General features: G+C 62.3%; 1 protein-coding gene across 1 annotated transcript; it reads right to left on the reverse strand.

Annotated features, from left to right (window-relative positions):
* Window positions 1-447: 447 nt before the first annotated feature.
* On the reverse strand, window positions 448-19,625 carry GNAI2 (G protein subunit alpha i2). Its single transcript, XM_066350736.1, has 9 exons — window positions 19,366-19,625; window positions 5,963-6,005; window positions 5,586-5,727; window positions 5,247-5,407; window positions 2,853-2,981; window positions 2,312-2,441; window positions 2,054-2,207; window positions 1,534-1,747; window positions 448-943 (listed from the first exon to the last, which is right to left on the reverse strand). The coding sequence occupies exons 1-8, from the start codon at window positions 19,481-19,483 to the stop codon at window positions 1,557-1,559; spliced, it is 1,068 nt and encodes a 355-aa protein (XP_066206833.1). The 5' UTR covers window positions 19,484-19,625; the 3' UTR covers window positions 448-943; window positions 1,534-1,556.
* Between the last annotated feature and the right edge of the window lie 485 nt (window positions 19,626-20,110).

Here is a 20,110-nt window from a genome sequence, read left to right on the forward strand (position 1 = left end):
TTCAAACCAGGTGAACAATTCCATAAAACGTGAAAAAAGCAAGGAAGTGTTCGATGCTGAAGGACCCGACCTGGGGGGGAGGGCACGAGAGGCATGGCCCCTCAGCAGGCAGCGGCGGTTCCTAGGTTAGCGCTAAGGAGCTACATGTAGGTTAATGGAGCTGGTGCCCAGAGCCGCTGGGGCAGGCCCTCCGCGACGTTGGCAGTTGTCCGGAACAGTCTTTGGAACCTGACTGTGTGGAGGGCAGAGCAGGGGTGGCTGCCCACGCGGGGGCAGCCAGCAGAGGACGGGTGTAAACACGCAGACACACTCAAGGCACGGAGTCACTGGAATGGGGCTGGGTGGGAGCTGGTTAGGATCGGACAATTTTAAATAGTTTTTCTCTAAAAAGTATTCTAGGTTTGCAGTTTTTTTCCCTTTACTTTCATTTTTTTAAAAAGCTACGAGAATGAGCAGGTGGACTGTGGTCTCTAGGAATGGTGGCGTCTCACGCTTCTTGTGCTTTTCCTTTGGGGCCTCCGAGCGGCTGAGGGGTGGGGTGGGCAGGAGGCTCCCTGTAAACATTTGGACTTGGGTTAGGTCAGGGGCTGGTGTTGGGTGAAGCCAGGGGTCCCAGGCTGGAGAAGCAGGTGCCCCTCCAGACACAGGTCTTGGGAGGCTCAGCATGTGCTCCCCTCCCCCTCACAGAACTAGACAACAGTTAAAGCCAGAACAGATGCCCAGGAAGAGGGTACCATGGCCACTCCCAGCACCTGGGACAAGGGTGGGCTTCAAACAGGGAGGCCTGTGGCAACCCCTCCCCCATGCCTCTGGAGCTGAGGGAGGGGTGGGGGAGCCAAGAACAGAGAGAGAGGGGGGAAGCGGCTGGGGCGGGACAGGTGGGGAGCGTGGTCCTCGTGCCCCCATCTTCCTCGGGCTGCGGGGAGCGGAGTCGGCGGTGGCCCTGGAGATAGGGAACAGTCAGGGTCTGGGTCAGGAGGCAGCCATTGGGGGACTCTCCTCCTGCTCCCTAGACAATGACCCTCTCTTTTACTCCCGCCCGCTCATTACCAGGGACACAGTGGCCACCAGGAGCCAGTGTCTGCCGCTGGGTTACATGGGGGAGGGAGGAGTCTGGGCACTGGTGGAGCCCTCCCCACCTCCCCAGGGCCAGGGAGCCTGCCACAGCCCAGGACCCTCGGACAGGTCTGCGGGGAAGGCGGCAGGAATGAGCACAGCGCGGGTCACACTGAGTGGCAGGTGGCAGGAGCCTCCGTCGGGTGGAGGAGGAGGCGAGTTTCCTCCACGGCAGGTTGGGTAGTGTTTTGGGGCTGTCCCAGTGCACAGCCAGGCACTTACGCTCTCTGGACTACTGGGCAGAGCCCAGCCCACCCTGGGCCCCCTCCTCACCAGCCTCTGTGCCCCCTTGTCCTCTGCTCTCCTACTGGGGTGCTCGGCTTCCTCACCCCCACCTGGACCCTCTGCGGGCCCGCCCTGGGCTCAGAGGCCCCCCTGTGTTCCTCCCCAGCCCCCGGCCCGGCCTCCCCGTCTCACCATCCTGCCAGGCCGGCCGCCCCTCAGAAGAGGCCGCAATCCTTCAGGTTGTTCTTGATGATAACGTCAGTGACCGCGTCAAACACAAACTGCACGTTCTTGGTGTCAGTGGCGCACGTGAAGTGCGTGTAGATCTCCTTGGTGTCCTTGCGCTTGTTTAGGTCCTCAAACTTGCTCTGGATATAGCTGGATGCCTCGTCATACTTGTTGGCCCCTGTGGGAGATGAAATGGTGAGGATTCCTGTGTGGGCAGCCGGCAGGCCCAGCCCATGTGCACTGACAAGGATACAAGGTGTGCACCATGTGCACAGGGAGACCGTGAGCGAGTGCATACACACGGCTGGATGTGTGAAGGAGGGTGCCCATGTGCACGGGTAAGGGGCCCACATGTGCAGGCACAAGCAAGCCCAAGAAGCACCAGGGGGAACAAGGGCCCCATGGCCTCCCTTCCGTCCAGCAGGGGGCACCCGTGGGTCACCTGGTCACCACCAGCCCCTCCCCAGAGGCCGGGCCCCCACACCTGTGTACTCAGGGAAGCAGATGGTCAAGGGGCTGTGTGTGATCTTCTCTTCGAACAGGTCCTTCTTATTGAGGAAGAGGATGATGGATGTGTCTGTGAACCACTTGTTGTTACAGATGCTGTCAAACAGCTTCATGCTCTCGTGCATGCGGTTCTGGGGACAGGACAGCGCAGTCAGCACCAGCACCAGCACCAGCACCGGGCCCGGGCCCGGCCCCGCCCCCAGCCCGGCCCGCTAGTGGACTCCTGGCCTCTCACCATCTCCTCATCCTCGGCCAGCACTAGGTCGTAGGCGCTCAGAGCCACGCAGAAGATAATGGCAGTGACGCCCTCGAAGCAATGGATCCACTTCTTCCGCTCAGACCGCTGCCCGCCCACGTCGAACATCCTGGGGACACAGCCTCAGCTCAGCTCCGGAGAAGGGGGTTCTGGGAGAGGATCCCTGCCCCGTTTCACAGGGGGGCCGACCGAGGGCCGAGGCCTGCTCAGAGTGGGGCAGCAGCCTTCACGGAACCCTCCCCCTGGTCCCCTTTCCCCCTGGTTCCGGGCCAGGGCGTGTCTGCCAGGCGGGTCTGGGATGGTCTGCAGGGCAGGCTGCCACCACGTGGGCAGGCTCAGCAGAGGCGGCAAGCCGCTGGAACTGCACAGCCTTGAGAAGCCTCAGCGCGAGGTGGGGACCCCTGGGCCAGCCCTGAGCCCCGGCACAGCCCCACGCAGGCCCTGGAGGCAGGGTCCCTTCCTCCGTCGCCTCGGAGGCTGGCCGGCCTGTCCACCCGGCCCAGTCACCCTGCCCGCTCACTTGAAGTGCAGGTCCTTAAAGGTGAAGTGTGTCTCCACGATGCCCGTGGTCTTCACGCGGGTCCGCAGCACGTCCTGCTGGGTGGGGATGTAGTCACTCTGGGCGATCCGTTCCAGGTCGTTCAGGTAGCTGGAGGTGGTGTGGGGGTCGGTCAGCGGGGCCCGCACGGGCCTTCTCCCTCGGACCCCGGCACTACTCACTGTTCAGACGAGGAGGCCTGCGCTGGAGCCCCACAGCTCCCGCCCAGGAAACTGGCCGAGCAGGTGCAGCTGTGGCCGGCCGGCCGAGCCCCGCACCCGAGTCCAAGCCAGGTCGGCCTCAGACAGGAGTCAGGGTGGCACAGCTGCAGGTGAGGGTCTGTGAGGGCCGATTAGTTCTTCAGTGAGGGACTGGGGATGCTAATCAGAGCAATTATGGCATCAGCCACAGAGCAACCTGGCACGTCCCTGGGTGCAGGGCTGGACAGGCTGGGGCCTGCCAGGCCCAATGGGCTCTTTGCCCTGTTCCCAGTGAAATTTGGGCTCCTCAGGGGAGGACATCGACACCTGCTTGGCGGGGGTCCCAGGGGCTCCACATTACCAACTCCTTTAATTAGCAGCAACCCGCCCTGGCCAGGCCCTGGGGCCAGCTCCGCTGCCGGAGGGTGGGTCCAGGCCTGCGAGCTGCTGTCCACTGCCTGCCAGTGTCAACGTCTCGCTCCTGGGGCAGGGCTGCTAGGGCCAGCCCTTAGCTTCCACCAGAGCTTGGCCAGAGGGAAATGACCTCAGAGACACACAGACAGAACAGAAAAACAGGAAGGGCCATGGGGGACCATGACGCATGTGCTGTGACCTCCACACCAAACCCCAGTCTAGAGGCTCCGTGGTGGGTTCTACGACAGTCTCTCCCTTTTCCTCAACAGGTGGGCTCACCCTAGGGATCTGCTGCCCATGGCAGCTTTGGAGGATGGCAGTGAAGAGGGGTGGAGTATCCCTGTCCCCTATAGTGTCCCAATCCACTCCCCAGCCTTGGTGATCTTGCCAAGGCACACACCTGCCCAGGGGAGCAGAGCCCAAGTTCACTGCTGAGTCCCCACTTTGAATAGCACTGGGCACACAGCAGGCGCTTGATGGGGGATGAAGAACAGGACAAGGGAGCAGTATGAAGTGGCCTGGAGGGCAGCTCTGTGCCCACCCTTCTTGAGTATCCCAGGCACTGAGGTGGCAGTGGTCGATACGGCTCCCCTCTCTGCCTCTGACCTACAAGGTCTGCTGGCGCGGAGCCTGTGACCTCTGGGTGGGCGGCGCTGAGGCAGGGGGCGTGCTGAGGCTGCGCGGCGCCTGTGGAGGTGTGTGCTCACCAGGCTGCTTGGCCCTCTGCAAGGAGGGCGGGGGGGAGGCTGTCCATGTAACTGGGGCAGGGCTCAGGAGCCACAGCCAGGGCGGTGGCCCCCCGCCCTCCCCGGAAGGGCTCAGGACTGGCTGGGCAGGGGGGGTGGGGACGCTGTTCCAGACAGAGGGACCCGCTCAGGCAGAGGCAGGAGAGAGTACAGGCTCAGCAGCCCATCTGGATGGCACCACCCAGAGCCTGTGGATGGCGCCCACAGCCCGTAGCTATCAGCGCTGGCCACCAGCCCGTCTGTCCTGTTCATCATGGGGTATTCAGCACCCTGTACCAGGCTTGGCATATGGCAGGAACTTCAGAGAAGGGGATCAGGGTATCACCCTGTGGGCTGGGCCTCTGGGATACCTGGGACCCCCTGTGATTCCCCAGCTGAGTCCTGGGATTAGCCAGGAGCCAGCAAGGGTCAAAGCTAAGGTCCTAGGCTCCAACCTACAGACATCTGTCACCTCCCAGATGACTCCCTTCCCCGGTGTCTTCTGCTCCCTGGTGTCTCCCTCCCCAGCCAGCCTGAACTTCCTCTGACTCAAGCACAGCTAGCCCTCTGCAACCCCTGGAGTCAGCACATGCTGGGCCCCTGCCTGCAAGCGCTTCCCCCTTCTCCGCGAAGTCAAGCTCAGAGCTCTGCGGAGGCAGTGCCCCGCTGGACCTCTCCCAGCCCCTACAGCACCGATGCCCTAAGCTGTTGTCACTGCTTGGGGATGTGTCTGTCCCACTCTTCCCTGTTTCCCTAAAGCCGTGCATAGGGCCTGGCACAGAGCAGGCGGCAGCACCTGTTTCTTGAGAATGATTACATCTGAGGACAGAAGAGGCACAAGCGTCCCGGAGGGGATGGACTGCCCTGCCTGGCCTTCCTCCCGGCCTTTGGATCCCGTGCTCCCCCCAAACCCAGACACACCAGGGCCGTGGCCGATAGTCACCAGCTTCACGGAGACCAGCAGGCATGTCCCTGGGGGTGCTCAGTCCAGCCTGCAGCCCCGACCGCAGCCGCCCTGTCAGCCCCCGGGTACTCACTAGGCGGCGGAGTCGTTGAGCTGGTACTCTCGAGAGCGGCTGAAGCAAGCCTGCACACCGTGGTCGGCCCAGAGCCTCCGGATGATGCCGGACAGGTCCTCGGGGAGCACGCCCTGCTCCTCGGCCGTGCAGGACAGCGCAAACAGCTGCCTGGCGTCGTCCTGGGCACAGCAGTGGGGGGTCAGCCAGGTGCAGGAGAGCACCCCTGCCCCACCTGTCAAGGGCAAGGGGGGACCTCCGGAACAGGGCCAGGGCTGGGCGACTCTCCCGTTGCCCAGGACCAGACTCGCTCTGAGGCCTTCGGGGAGACAGACGGGGGAAGGGGGCAAGTCCACATACCACACGGGAGGGGTCGGCAAAGTCAATCTGCAGGTTGCCCATGGCTTTGACGATGGCCATGATGGACTGGATGGTGTTGCTGTAGACGACCGCCCGGTACTGCCGGCACTCCTCCTCTGAGTAGCCGTCTTCATGAATGATCCTGGGACACCGGGGTCAGGGGTCAAGGTCCCCAGGCCACAGGGATCTCACCTGGCCGCTGGGAGCTGCTGGGGCCTGCAGGGACCAACTTCAGAGAGGATGGGACTGCCCGCAACCCACTGGGCCCCGAGGATGGGCAAGTTCCTGTGAGAAGGTCCTAGGCCCGGCTACGGAAGGCCCAGAGGAGGGAGAGGGGCGGGGAAGGCTCACAGGCCGCCTCCGCACACGGTACTTACTTCATCTGCTTGACGATGGTGCTCTTCCCCGACTCCCCGGCACCTGGAACAGAGGGCAAAGGCAGTCAGAGGGCAGGCCACTGGGCTACACAGGGAGGCAACGAGCGGCCCAGCTGTCTGTGGCCCTGGAAGCAGAACTCACCCTCCCCACCAGCCGCACTGTAAGAGGGAGGCAGTCGGGCCTGGTGGGCAGCGAGCTACCAGGGCTGCAGCTGCTAGGGCCACAACAGTCAAGGCAACATAGACGCCTGTGCCCCACGGTGGACTCTCCCCAGACCTTCGCCTCCCACAAGTTCCTCCGCCCACCGTGTCTCCCAGCGGCACTGCTCGAGTTCAGGGGCTCTGGCTTGAGATCGGAAGCCAGCTCTGCGGGAGTGACCCTGTCATTCTCACACATGCCCAGTCCCCACTCTGCAGCCGGCACTCTCCAACACGGAGCCCGCGCGGAGCTGTCAGCAGCCCTGCGATGGCATGCGCCATACTGCCCAACGCGGAGCCGTCTGTCTGCTGGGCCCAGGTCTGCCCTGAGCGGATCGGAGCAGGACCTGGGAGACATACAGCATAAGCACGCAGACACACACTGTACGACTAGAGATGCTCCCCTGACCTGGCAGACCCGCTTGGAACTTCCCCGAGGGGTTTGCTGGCCCTCTCCCGTGACCGTCACAGCCCCCACAAACACTGCTTCTGCTCCCATTCTGCAGATGAGGACAATGCAGCTCAGAAAAGTCAAGTCTGGTCCCAAGATCATGTAGCCAGGATTCATAAGGGCAGGGGAACTTGTAGGACCATGCTGCCCAGCCCCTCTCAGAATATGGCACTGGGATAATGCCCTAGCAGGGTGTTAGAAGAGCGAATTCCCAGGTCTTCTCCCGGACACAGAGCTGGATCCGGATGGTGCAGCCCAGAAACCTGCCCTCCCCAGGGGGTCAGTGCAGGGAAGTGTGAAGCAGGGGGATGGGAGGGGCAGGGCCAGGGCCTCACCTCTCCCCCTCTCCCCCACTGCCCCCCATCCTGAGCTCAAGGCAGAAGGCTTGCCCTCCCAGACTTGGCCCACTGCTCCTGCTGCTCGCCCGTCACCGCCAGCCACCCCTGCACCTGCCAGGCACTGCCTCCTGCCACTTCCAGACCTTTGCCCATGTCATCCTCTTTGCTGGGCACACCTGCCCGTGACATGTGTCCTAACCCCACTGATCACTGTGGCAGGTCTGTCCCTCTAGGTAGCTCAGCAGGGTGGGTGAACAGGTCACAGTTGAGGGCTCTGGTCCTCACACCCCACGGGTAGGTATATACATCTCAGAGGATGAAGAGGGTAGCACACAAACTAGTGTGAGCAACAAGAACAACAACAACAGTAATGGCAAAGCGTGAACAATGCCCACTCCATCGGATGCTACTCTACACCTATCACGTCTAGGTAACCAAATCTCAGAGCTGCCCCAGGGCGGTTCTGCTCTCACCCACCTAAGCTGCTGTGACAGTCACAGTCCCCTCTGTGTGGCCCACCTTGCCCACTGCGCAGCTCCTCGCCTCCCAATCTGCCCTGAGCGCCCTGCACTGCAGCCGGACCACTGGGCTCATTCCCTGCCGCCTGAGTCTCTACTTCGTGTCCTGGAACCACAGCTGTGGCCCTCACAGGGGTGGCCCCGGGAAGGCTCCCAACCCAGTGGCCTCCCTGAGAAGGGCCTGGCCTCTCCTCACAAGCGCCACCAGCTGCCTGGAACTGCAGGCTTCTGACAGCCGCAGGCCTGCTTCCCAGGGCAGAGGGGCACTGGGAGTAGCAGATGTGCAGAGGAGGGCACTGAGTCCCCCTACCCATTGGGCCCTGGGCCCGGAGACCCCACCCCAGTCCAGTCGGCTGGGCGTGGCCTGAGAGCAGATGGCGGCACCCAGGACCCGGCACACTCACACTCCCCACCTGCTGAGTGGGGGACATGGGGAGAGGTCCTAGTGACTGGGGGTATCCTTCCCACCCCGGCACTTGTCCCACAGAGCAGGAGGGAGGGAGCCCATCCCGGAACAGGGGAGGAAGGAGCAGATACTGAGTCTCAGCCAGGACTGGGGGCCGAGAGGAGCAGCAGAGGGCAAGGATGTGAAGTGATGGGTCAGACCAATCACGTCATCCCCCACCGGGCGAACTGACACTTAGAGCGACAGCCTTCCAGGGCACGGGGGACCTGAGGTGAGGCCAAGGGTTGTCCCTTCTTGGGTAACTTCAGGACCCCTGTACACCTGAGGCAGCAGTTTCCCTGTCTGGCCTTTGGACCACTCTTCGGTAAGTGGTATGGGCCAGGCAGTGCCCAGTGACGGCGGTGATGGCACAAACCTGCTTTGCATCTGATTTTCCTAGCAGGGGCGGACCTGGCAGACATGGAGGCAGGCAGCACCTGGGCAAGCCGGGCAGGACCCAGGATACTTGCTCTCTATCCAGCCAGCATAGGGCCCACTTCCCTGTCCCCTTTGAGCCTCACCTCTCTTGCTCTCACATTTTAAGAGTTAGGAGGACAACCTCTGCCCCAAGCAACGGTCACTGCAGAAAGATTCCCATTTGACAGGTGGACAAACCAAGGTCCACAGAGCCCCCATATTCAGGGCTGTCCCTGTCTTTCCAGCAGCTGTGATTCAGGTGGGAAGGAGTAGGTGGTAGGATGAGGGCACGGCACTGGCAGCTGGGCAGATCAGGGGGCCCGGGCAGAGGGAGGTAGGACCACAGCATGACACCGGGGAGAGAGAACGGGTCAGACGAAGACCCTGTTTCTCAGGCAGCCCACCAATGTCGCTCGTCGCTCCTCCAGCGGGCCCCCTTTTCCATCATGGCCTGCGGGGCTCCTCATCATATAAGCTGGCACTTGGCTCAGTGCTTGCTTGCACCTTGCTGACCCTGGGCACCCTGTTCCCCACGGCTCAGTACCTCCCCCTCAGAGAAGGGGGCTTCACTAGCTAGCTCCAGAGCGCTGGTACAGGGTAGGGGGCTTCAGCAGGTGGCAGGAGTCTCCTCCTCAGAGGGCCCCACCAGCCACTCCATTTCCAGCTGGAGTGAGACCAGAGCGGCCACAGAGGCTCTGGGATGACCAGAAGTGTTCCCACTGAGCCCCACCTCTCCTCACCAAAGAAACCTCTGCAGCCCCTGCGCCAGGGCATAGCTGCTGGGCCCCAGTTGGGCAGGCAGTAAGTGCCCTGATGTGCTGAGTGACAGCAGCTGCTCTGCGTTAGAACATCTGCTTCCACTCTGGGAGTGCTGGGCCCAGCAGAGGAGGGCACAGAGGGGGGAAGGGAGACAGGACCCAGCCACCTGCCTGAACAAGGCCCAGCAGGGTCTCTGCAGCTGACACATGGCCACAGGTCTACTGGCTTGATCCCACACCCCAGCATTTAGGTCACTGCTGCCTGTCCATCTTGGACCTTCCATGTCCTGGACAAGGCTCTGCCCTGCTGGGAGGCCCTGCTGTGCCACTGTCCCCTCTGGCCCTGGTTTCCCCCTGCAGAGACGGCCACGCCTCGAATGGCCAGCAGGCCCATCTCTCGCTTTCAGATCATCTCCCAGAGGGAGGTTCAGACCAGCCACAGCCCTGGTGCCTGTCCTCCCTGCGAGGTCCAAGGGCCTCAGCCCCCTTCCTGCCTGGGTCTGGCACCTCCTCTGGGAAACAGGACACCACATCGCCTCCTCCTCGGAGAGCGGTGAGGATGAAACACAAAGCTCATCTCAGTGCCTGGCACACAGTGAGCATTTAGATAAAAGTTATTAGCATGGTTTTTCTACCCTTTGGAAGATTACAGATTTCTCCAAAGCTCTGCAGCCCAGTGACCACACTGCAGAGGTCCTACAACCGCGACCTGCAGAGCAGCCCGCTGGGGCCGTTGCAGTTGAAGAAGTGCCTGAGGCTTTCAGACAAAGGGGAGGGGAGGGGATGACCTGAGGCCCAGGGCCTGACTCAGCAGCGGCGGTTCCCTGCCAGGACTGGGTAACCTGGGGCAGGAGTCAGAGCGCAGGCTTCTCTGTTGGCTTTCTGCTCTGAGCTCGCCCCTTCCCTTCCGCACAGCCCCGCGCTCCTGCCCAGCCCGGCCTCCGTCCTGCCCCAGGGGCTCACAGTGACCCCTGCTCCCTGCGAGCAGGCACTCAGAAGGCTGGGCAGGCTGAGAGAAGGCCTAGGCGCAGAGGCGCCTGTGCTGGTGGGCTCCCCTGGAACACGTGGGGCTGGGGGGAGTCGCCAGCTGACGTGGCAGCCCAGGGCCGAGATCCTCAGAAGCGGCAGCGGCCGTGACCACAGGGTAGACTTGGGCAGCGGCCCAGCTCAAACCCACAGCACCAGGCCCGCCCCCTACTGTCACAACCACCCCGCCCCTAGGCTGTCCTGGGGGGCACAGCGGGGAAGGTGAGGGTGAACTCTGGGAAGCCCACCCCAAAGGCAGCCTGGGCACCACCTCCCACTCCCACCCCGGGAGGGTGCCACGTCTTCAGCCCTGCCCTGCCCGCGGTTTGCCCCCCCCCCCTCCCCTGCAGCCTCAGGGTCACGGCCTGCCACCACCAGGGGGAGCCCGGCAGCCAGCGACCCGGTGGAGGCCGTGGGGGCTGGGCAGTGCTGGGAGCATCTGTTTCTGAAAAGCAGCCTCAGCTCGGGGCAGCGGGGGGAGGGGCCCAGACCCTCACGCATCACCCACCCCGGAGCCTGGGAAGCCCTCCGCCTGCAGAGACACAGCACTCCAGGAACAATGGGAAGGGAAGGGAGGGGGAGAGGACCCGCCAGACAAAGGCCCCCGGCCCCGCCCTGGCGTCCCTTCCTTCCTCCAGGTGCTATTCCTCGACCCCCACACTCCCTCTGAGGAGGCTTGGCGAGGGTCCGGCACTGCCTCCCCTAGGTGTGCCCCAACAAACCCGGAACCGCCTTCCCCCCAGGCCCTGCCACTTGGGTGGCTCCAGCAGTTTCCAGGGGTGCGTGGTGTCCACCAGGGCCTGGCCTGCCTCTGCCAAGTCAGCTCTCTGTGCAGGAGGCACAGGCCTCGGCCAGCCAGACGTGACCGAGAGGGCTTTCCAGGCAGGATGGGCCTCCCTTAGTGGGGCCCTGCCCATTGTGCGGAGGTAAACTGAGGCACTGGGTAAGGAAGGCCAGCATGGAGAGGAGGCCCCGGGTCCTGTTCACTGTTGGCCTTTAAGGCTACAGGTCTCACCTTCTACAGGAGCCCAGAGGGCCTAAACAGGGCCCAGGTCACAGGAGGACCCAGGCCATTAGGCACACCCCTCCTCCTGGGTGCTCCCTTCATTTAAGGAATCCCTTTGGTCTGACCTGTGGTGGCGCAGTGGATAAAGCTTCAACCTGGAATGCTGAGGTCACCAGTTCAAAACCCCTGGCTTGCTTGGTCAAGAAGCAACTACGAGCCAATGTTTCCTGTTCCTCCCCCCCCCCTGCCTTTCTCTCTCTCCCTCTCCCTAAAGTCAATAAATAAAATCTTTAAAAAAGGGGGGGGGGACCTGAGGATAGAGCGTTGGACTGGGATGCCGAGGACCCAGGTTCGAGACCCCAAGGTCGCCAGCTTGAGCACAGGCTCAACTGGTTTGAGCAAAAAGCTCACCAGCTTGGACCCAAGGTCGCTGGCTCAAGCAAGGGGTTACTCAGTCTGCTGAAGGCCCACGGTCAAGGCACATATGAGAAAGCAATCAATGAACAACTAAAGTGCCACAATGAAAAATTGATGCTTTTCATCTCTCTCCCTTCCTGTCTGTCTGTCCCTATCTATCCCTCTCTCTGACTCTGTCTCTGTCAAAAAAAATAAAATAAAAAAATAAAAAAGACCCTAAAACATCCACCTCTTAGCCACCCTGATGGCCTCTGGGCGAGATGACCAGTGCCTGGGCGGCAGTGTCCCCAAGTATGAAATATTTCCCTCAACGGGGTGTGCCAAGCCCCAGGCCTGCGCTGACGCCTCCCTGAGAGCCTCACACTCACCCCAAACTACCCCTCGGTCTAGCCCAACCCAGCAGCTTCTCCATGTGCCCACAATCCACGGGAGAATGCTCAGAATGATATCACAGGTCCCAGCACTGGGCCCGGAGAGGGAAGCTGGCCTGAGGTCACACAGAGGATGCTGCTCTCTGCTTTGTGTGGCCTTGTAGCCCAGAGAGGCCTGGAAGCTTCTGCTCTCGGGTTCCCCAAGTCTCTCTCAGGCTCCCCAGCGCCCTGGGGCCTGGCCTGATGACAGGGCAGAACTCCTGGGGACCTGCACAGGGAGGGGACAGCCACAAACTCGGACCCAGAGGCCAAGAAGCATGAGGACCAGCCTCAGCACCTATCACACCATTCCAGTCCAGAATGAGGACACATTCAGACGCCACAGAGCCCCACACATGAGCCACCACAGCCTGTGCTCATCGCGAGCTCTCTGCAGGAACACTCCTTCTCGTCTGGACTCCAAGTCTTCAGACCAAGCTCAGAGGCCCCCACCCCTTCTGACAGCCTCTGAGCCTGGACTCAGTCCGCTTAAGGCTGGTGGTGGCGGGAGAAACAAGCACAGTGCCAGGGGACAGTGAAGCCTAAGCTGCCGAGTCTCACTATGAGGGGATGTGGGCCGGGAGGGGAGGTAGAAAGCAAAGCCGGGGCCGCTGCATTAGGACGAGGCCAACCATGGTCACAGGGCAGATTTCTGGCTTTGAGCAGGAAAAGGGTCCGTGCAGTCTTGGGTCCTGCCCTCCAAGGCCAACAGTCCCCTTTCCATCTCCTGGAAGAGGAGTGGAGGCCCTCAGAGGCAGGTCCCCACGCACACGCAGAACACACGTGCGCCCACAGCGCCTGCCTGTCGTCCTGACTCATTAGTTCCTGCCAGTCGGGCACAGACTCCCGAGAGGCCGGGAGGGGGGGAGAGAAGGTGCTCAGAATCACTACCTGGGTCATATTTTGATGTCTCCACTTATTGGTTAAGTCATGTAATGTCCCCAAGCCGCAGTTTCCCCATCGGTAAAATGCATGTCCGTCAGTCCCAGGATCAAGATACGACCCTGGAGAGCCCAGCCCCACACAACTGTCGAGGTTCGATCAGAGCAGCTGATGTTATCAGCAGAAGCTGAGAGAAGGCACCCCAAGCCCAGGGGGTAGTTGCAGGGGGGAGTCCTTCATCTGGACTAAGGGTCCCTCTGTCCACCCCCAGGCAGGGGAAACCCAGAGTGAGCTAATCCCGGGGCTGCAGCTCCATTTCCGGGCATTCACTGCAGCCTGCAGCCGGCCTTCCGGCTGCAGAGGGCAATGGCCGCTCGGAACACGGGAGCAGCCCTCTGCTTTCCTGCCAGCTCTCCCGCCGGCGTCCTTCTCCCAGCCACCATTTCCTGTGGTCAAAGGAGGGGCCTGAAATCCTTCTCAGAAGCACCACCTTCTCTGGGATCCCAGGCCCAGAGGTTGCTGGGACAGGACAGGGACAGAGCTGCCCCACAGCCTCCAGCCCCGTGCTGCTGTAGACCCAGGGGGGTATGCAGATGAGTGCGGGCAGGTGGGGCCCACCTTCTGGATCCCGGGTTGACAGTGCTCCCCCTCCTACCCCAGCACAGAGCTGAGCAGCACTCTGGCCTCTTCCTCTTTTGGGCTCCTCCTCCTCCAGCTGCTTCCTCCTTTTCCTCTGGTGGGGACACCACTTCCCTGAGAGGCCCAGCCCTGCTATGGAGACTCCACAGCCCCTCCTCCACCTAGGACCCAGGAGGCGCTTGCCACGGACACCCCCTCTGCACAGTTTGAAGCTGAAGCAGCCTTGGCACCCCAGAATGCACAAAGCCACAAGGACAACTTCTCAACAAGCTCTGGAGAACCCTCCTCTAGGCTTTGGCTCACTCTGGCCTGGCACTCGCTGCCAAGAATTGGATGTACACTCAGAAGTGCCTGAATATTTATTTGGTTATTCCAAGGAGATGATCCTTCCAAACCACCAAGAGGAGGGCCCCAGCCCCAAGAAGCAGCACTGGGGTGAGGATGGCAGTGGCGGTGAGGGTAGGGGTGGGTTGGGGTTCAGTAAGAACAAGAGCTCCGGGCTAGAGTTGCTGGGAAGAGGAGGCTCCACCCTGTACTAATGGCTGAGGGAGGGGTTCTCTCAGGGCATCAGGTACCAGGGCCAACATCAAAGGGCCCAGTCTCCAGGGCACCATGCAGGGCGTTCTTAGGTGGGCTCATGAGCTATGGCTCAGCCAGAACCGGCCTCTCTTCTTCCTCACTGAACCCCTGGGTTGGGACTCCTGCCCCGAGCTGTTAGTTAGATGGGACAGGGCCTGGCCTTGGCCCCGCCCCCATCTGCTCAGTCCTGTCGTCCCTACAGCACCTACAGCACCGAGGGGCTTCGGGGAGGAAGCCCTCAGGCCCTGGGTCACACCAGCTCATCCTTTGCTGGGCAGTGTGCGGGGACAGGTCTTGGTCCCTCGCTGGCTAAGAGCTTATATGGACAAAGCTTCCTCATCCTGTTCCTGCCAAAAAAATGAGTGGCTTTCAGAGAAAGAGCAAGATGGACACGGCCGGGGACAGGACATCAACGGCAGTGGTGTCTGCGTGAGGTTCAAGCCACACTCCCGGCCAGCTCCTGCAGTGCTAGAAGCCCAGGGACCTCACCGGGATCTGACCCCACAGGCTGCCCAGGCCCCAGCAGGTCCCCGGAGCATGCCAGCTCCCATCTGGCAGCCTGGGCTCCAACTCAAACACAATGGGTGGCTCGAGGCCGCCCGGCCCTGGCATGGAGGCCTGTGTTCCCCAGCTGCCTTCACTGCCACCCCAACCACAACGGCCTCATTCTCTCTGTCCCCACCACTCCTCAGCTCTCTGCCCGGGGTGCTCCACCCCCATCCTCCTGGGACACCCTCCGTGGAGCACCCCGTCACTTCCTGCGCAAAGCCACTCGGTTTCACCCAGTCTCCCAGCTCAGGGGCATCCCTTGAAGGACCCGGCCTCACGCCGACCCCAGAGGAACTCTCAGAAGGCCTGCACCAACACTGGGGTCACAGGCGGGATGCAGGTAGGGGGCATCAGGAACAGCTCAGACCCCGGCTCTCTCCTAGTGTGGGAGCTCCTGCACTGCCCGCTCTGGAAGACAAAGCCTTGCCCAGCCTGGGGGAGGGGTGGGAAGAAGAGACTCGGAGGCCCAAGCTGCCCCGCCCCCATTCAAATGCTAATGAACTCCAGCCAGGACGGTGAGGGCTGTGGGGGAAAAGGGAGGCTGGAGGCAGACTTGGGTCCCCAAACCCCCCAGGAAGGCAGCTCAGCCCCCAGAGGTTGGGCTTAAGGTCCCCAGAACAGCCTGTCATCTAGAAGACACCAACTGTCCACACGCCTCAGTCTCCCCACTCGCTGTGAGCAGATGCCTGAGGTCCAGAAAGGGAGTGTCCCCAGAGCCCGGCCACACTGGAGGCCACACTGGAGCCGAGCAGCCTCTGAGCGGGGGAGACCCCTCCCTTCCGAACTCGCAGCTCCGCAGGCGGCCTCCAGGCTTTGGTGTCCTGCCCCCACAGCACCCGAGCCTGCAGGTGGGCGTCCCTGGCCCCAGGTTAGAGGTGGAGAGCCTACCAGGATTCTACCTGTTGCAGGTTTCTCATCCAGTGCAGTAGGTGGGGTTGGGATTTGAACCCAGGTCTCGTAACCCCAAGAGGTGGTCCAGAGAGGGTGAGCCCTCCGACCATAGCCCAGGAAACACCCAGCCAAGGGCTTGGGAAGCTAGGCTGGGTCTTTCTCCCTCCGTGCCCTTGCTGGTGGTCCCTTTGCCCTCAGGCACAAGGAGGTGATGGCCCCAGCAAATGCTGCTCATCTTTCAACACCACCCCGAGACCCCTTTCTCCAGGAAGCACCCCCCTTTCACAGGCACCCTCAGACTCCCCTTCCCCAGCCAGCCCTTCCCCTCTGCAGCTAGACCAAGCTCCAGGCAGCAGCCCCAGGAAAACTTATCCCTGTTCAAAAATGTGCTCCACAGCTCTGTCCTTTTCATACACACTTAACGGGCACCGACAGCGGGCCAGGCCCTTTGCTCGAGTCACAGACAAGCCAGAGGCCACCAAACACCCTTCTTCTTCTTTGGTAGACCTAACGGAGCCTGATGCTGGCCAGGCCAGGGCTCCTGCAGCACTGCTCCGGTCTGAGCCCCAAGAGCTGGGCAGGCCTGTAACAGTCAGTCCCCCGACAGCCTGGGCTGAAGGAGGAAGGCAAAGCCACTCTCCCAGGCACAACTGGAGCTCCCTACTGAGTGCCGTGCCCTGTGAAAACATGCACACTGGTCAGCAAGAGTCCTGCGCACGGAGTGGGGTCAGGGCTGCCACTGAGGTGCCAGCACAGCCTGTGGTGAAGCCAGGAGGAAAAAGCCTAAGAACTCTGTCTCAGTATCTCCTCCAGTCCTGGTCATTGGTCCCTCACTGAGCCCTTGCCATCTGACCAGGACACACCAGGCTGTGGCTCGTCTTACCCCTCCATCTACGCATCCCCAAGATCGAGTTCAGACCAGTAGCATTCATTCAACAAACACACAAGAAGCATCCAGTAGGTGCCAGGCTCCAGGCTCCAGGGTGGGCAGCTGTGACCCAGGAGCCAGAGGACATGCTTCCCAGTCCTGCTGAAGGGGGGCTGTCCAGGAAGGAAGGATGCCGGATGATGGTTCCTGAGCAGTCTGGAAGAGCCGGTGTGAGTTAGGTGGAAGAAAGCACACCAGGCGAGAGGATTGATGCAAAGTGCCGGGGCAAGTGGGAACTGTATTTACACCTGAAGCCTCCAGGGGCCAATGAGGGACAGTGTCTCCTCTTTCTCTGCAGGAAACTGGGTTTATACCTGAAGCCTCCAGGGGCCAATGAGGGGCAGTGTCTCCTCTTTCTCTGCAGGCTGCCCACAAGCCCCTCTGAAATCAGGGGCACCCCTAAGACCGACTCTGGCTTCCTCTCCCCTAATGCCCAGTCCAAGGCCTTGAATTCCACCAGGAGATAACGGGCAGGGGGCACCCCTTAAGTGGGGCTGGTATTAGCAACTCTGCAGCCCCCACCAAGCTACCAGGAAAAAAGCTTCTCACCGGTGTGTGCGGTTATCTGCCACTGCCCCGGTGACAGTGCTATGCCAGTCCACTGGCAGCTCTACCCAGGACGGGAAGGAGCCAGAACGCGGGTGGGGCAGCAGGCGTGGTTCGGGCTGGGAAGGAAGGCTGGCAACGACCCAGCCTGAGTCCCGCTGCCTGGACAGAGTCCTTCCCGCTATGTGGGACAGGCGCCCAGCACTCTGAAGCGGCCCCTGCCGGGCTCCCATCACCTCCTTGTACCTGGGTGGGAACAGAGGGCCGGCCGGGCCACTTCCCCAGGCAGCCACGGCAGACTGGGCCCCAATTTCAGGCAGCCCCTTGCAGGGTACCCTCTGCAGGGTCTCAGCCCCCACCCCACAGTCCCACAGGAACCTCCACGGGGCCCTTCTCCTACCCAACCTGGACTCGGGCACAACTCTGGCCCAAACCTGGGCAGCCCATGTCACAGAGAACGCAAAGCCAGAGGGGCAGAATGCTGAGACGGAACCTGCACCCCTAGTTGTGACAGCTCAGTGTGGGAGGGGTGGCTAGCCTCAAAATCTGAGCTAGGCTCCTAGGAGCAAGACTGGTGGGATGGGGCCGGGACACAGCAGGCCAGGAGCCCTGTGTCCCAGGCCCCATGGCCCTGACCTACATCTCAGTTGCCACAGTAGTGATCGGCCTGGCAAGGGGCTGGCGGGAGGCCCCTGGCTGGGCTCTGGGAGGCAGCAGTACCGGAGGTACCCTCCCCAGGCCCAGCGGGCAGCAGCGACAGGCATTCCACCGCGGCGACACCCACTTGCTGCCGCACTCGCAGAAGAGACAGGAAGAGGCAAGCGCCCAACGCAAAACAGCCCAGGAGGCTGGGCCGCCGCCCCTTCCCGCCCCTTCTCTTCCTCCCGCAGCTGAGGAGCGGATGCCATTTTGAAACCTCCGGGGCTCTGCCCCCGAGGCCAGGCCCCCAGGGACAGTCAACAGATAGGCGGCTGACAGAAGACACGCTGCCCCTCGGCTATACACACAGCACAAGAAGCCTCACTTTACACAGGGGGGGGGGAACCCCACAGCAGCTCTGGGGCTGAGGGGCCACACCCCCCCCACACACAGTCCAGCCTCCAATGCTGCTGCGGGGGCCTCCCTCCACCAACCCTGAAACCTCCCCCAAATCAAGCTGCTACTGGGCACCACACCTGCTCCCATGGGAGGCCGGACGCGGACACCTAGAGGGCCCACAGTCTGCAAAGTCCGCCTCAAATGCCCACCCCATCTGGCACCCCAACTCCTCATCCAGCTGACCCACTACTCCCTCCTCACAGGGCCTCAAGATCGGACAGGCCTTCAGGCCCGGCTGGGGTGCGGGAAGCCCGGCACCATCGCCAGATCTCCTGGGCCCGCCTGCCTGGGCAGCAATATGTCGGCTGTCTCACCACTTCCACTTCCCCCCACCCCTCAAGCAGCCACCATCTTCCCTGGCCTTGAAGGCTCCACTACCCAAACTCCTCCACACTCCCTCCGGCTCCCAGAGCCCCCCCTCACCAGCCCAGTCAGGGCTTAGAAACTGGGAAACAGCCAGCAGTATCGCCCTGGGAAGCCCAGGCTTGGCTCCCTCCCCAAGGGGACCCAGTGAAGCTTCAGTCCAGCCCTTGGGGGTCTGGGCCATCTCCTCCCAGCCTGATGCACAAGGGTTTGGGGACTCCGGGCAAGGCCAGAGTGTGGGAGAGGACCTGGGGCGGGGGAGCGGCCAGGTTTGAGAGGTGATGTGCACAGAGAGGGGACCAGCTGGACCAGATGCACAGAGCAGGAGTCTCTTAGGTTTGGGGGTTCTAGCAGGAGAGAGGGCTCATAAGCAGTCATGGTTTCCCAATTGAGAGATCCCTTGGGGTCAGGGTACACTGGTGGATACAGGGTCCACAGCAGAGATGGGGCACAGAGGGGAGTGGGGGCCTAGCAACGGACCCAGGGACATTCATGCTCAGTGGGAACAGCGGGAGCAGGTGGGAACAGGTGGGACCTGAGGGTGGGGGTTGACTAGGATTCTGAAGGTTTAAATAAAGTCTAGGGAAGGCCAGAAGGCTAAGGCAGGGGCTCCGAGGGTCCGTCTGAGGGTGAGGTTGGTCAGCAAGGGCTGATGCTCAAGCACAGTCCTGGGACGCTTGTGTTGGGATACTAGTGGTTGGGTGTGGGGGTATGGGTCTGGGATGAGTTGAGGGTTTGAGTCTGGGCTATGGATCAGAGGTCTAAACCAGCCCAGAGTTTTGAACCATTATTTGGGTGTCCCGGCCAGGCCGGGCCTGGGGGTTCAAGTTCAGTTGTGGGGGTTCAGGCCGTCTGGGAGTTCGAAGCCCTAGCCTGAGGTCCCAGCCCTTGCTGGGGGTTTGGAGCGGGAATCGGGGGGGTTCCAGCGCTGGGCGCAGACTCACCCAACAGCAGCAACTTCACCTCCCGCGCCGCCTTCTCTCCGTCTTCCCGCAGGTTCTTGTCAATCATCTTGGAGCGCTCGGCCGCTGCCTTGTCCTCGGCACTCACGGTGCAGCCCATCTCGCCGTCCGCCGGCCCGGCCGCCGCCCGGCCCCCACACGGCCCCCGGCCCGGCTCGGCCCCGCGCGACCCGCTCCGCTCCCGCCGCCGTCCCACTACAGGCAGCTCTCGGGTCGGTAGTTCCAAGCGTCTGCGGGTGGCGCCTTCCAGGGCTCCGCGCACCGACCGCGGGGCGGGCCGGGGGTGGGGCCAGCGTGAGCCAGGCTCGGGACTGGGCCTGGGCGTCCAGGGGGCGGGGGCCACGGGAGATCCCGGGCCTGTGATTGGCTAGAGGGCGGAGCGAAGGCGAAGTTAGGCACAGCCCAGGCCCTGGGCTGGAGGCGGAGCCACGCGGAGGGAGAACGGTAGCGGTAAAACCAAAGCCCGAGGGGTTGGACTCAGGGAGGGCTACAGGCGAGGCCGGGCTCGGATTGGGTACCGAGCGCCTGGGGCTTAGCGGCCGGACGGCGGGGGCGGGAGGATCTCGTAGGCTGAGGGTGGGGATCCGGTGCACTTCGAGGGCGGAGCAGGAACCATCCCTCCGAGCTTTTGCGAGTTGCGTGAGCAGGGTGGTGAAGGCAAGTTACTTGTTAAAGTTAATGACCTCTCCACTGCGGCTTTATCTGTCCTAACGAGGGTTTGGCCCCT

Source organism: Saccopteryx leptura, chromosome 10 (assembly GCF_036850995.1).
Source record: "Saccopteryx leptura isolate mSacLep1 chromosome 10, mSacLep1_pri_phased_curated, whole genome shotgun sequence".
NCBI classification, from domain to species: domain Eukaryota; kingdom Metazoa; phylum Chordata; class Mammalia; order Chiroptera; family Emballonuridae; genus Saccopteryx; species Saccopteryx leptura.

Excerpts from the sequence above, each read along its gene's own strand:
- GNAI2 (XM_066350736.1), bottom strand. The coding sequence starts at position 19,483 with ATGGGCTGCACCGTGAGTGCCGAGGACAAGGCAGCGGCCGAGCGCTCC. Across the intron at positions 6,006-19,365 it reads GGTGAAGTTGCTGCTGTTGG|GTGCCGGGGAGTCGGGGAAG; the intron begins GTGAGTCTGCGC and ends CCTCTGTTCCAG. Across the intron at positions 2,442-2,852 it reads TTTAAGGACCTGCACTTCAA|GATGTTCGACGTGGGCGGGC; the intron begins GTGAGCGGGCAG and ends CTGTGTCCCCAG.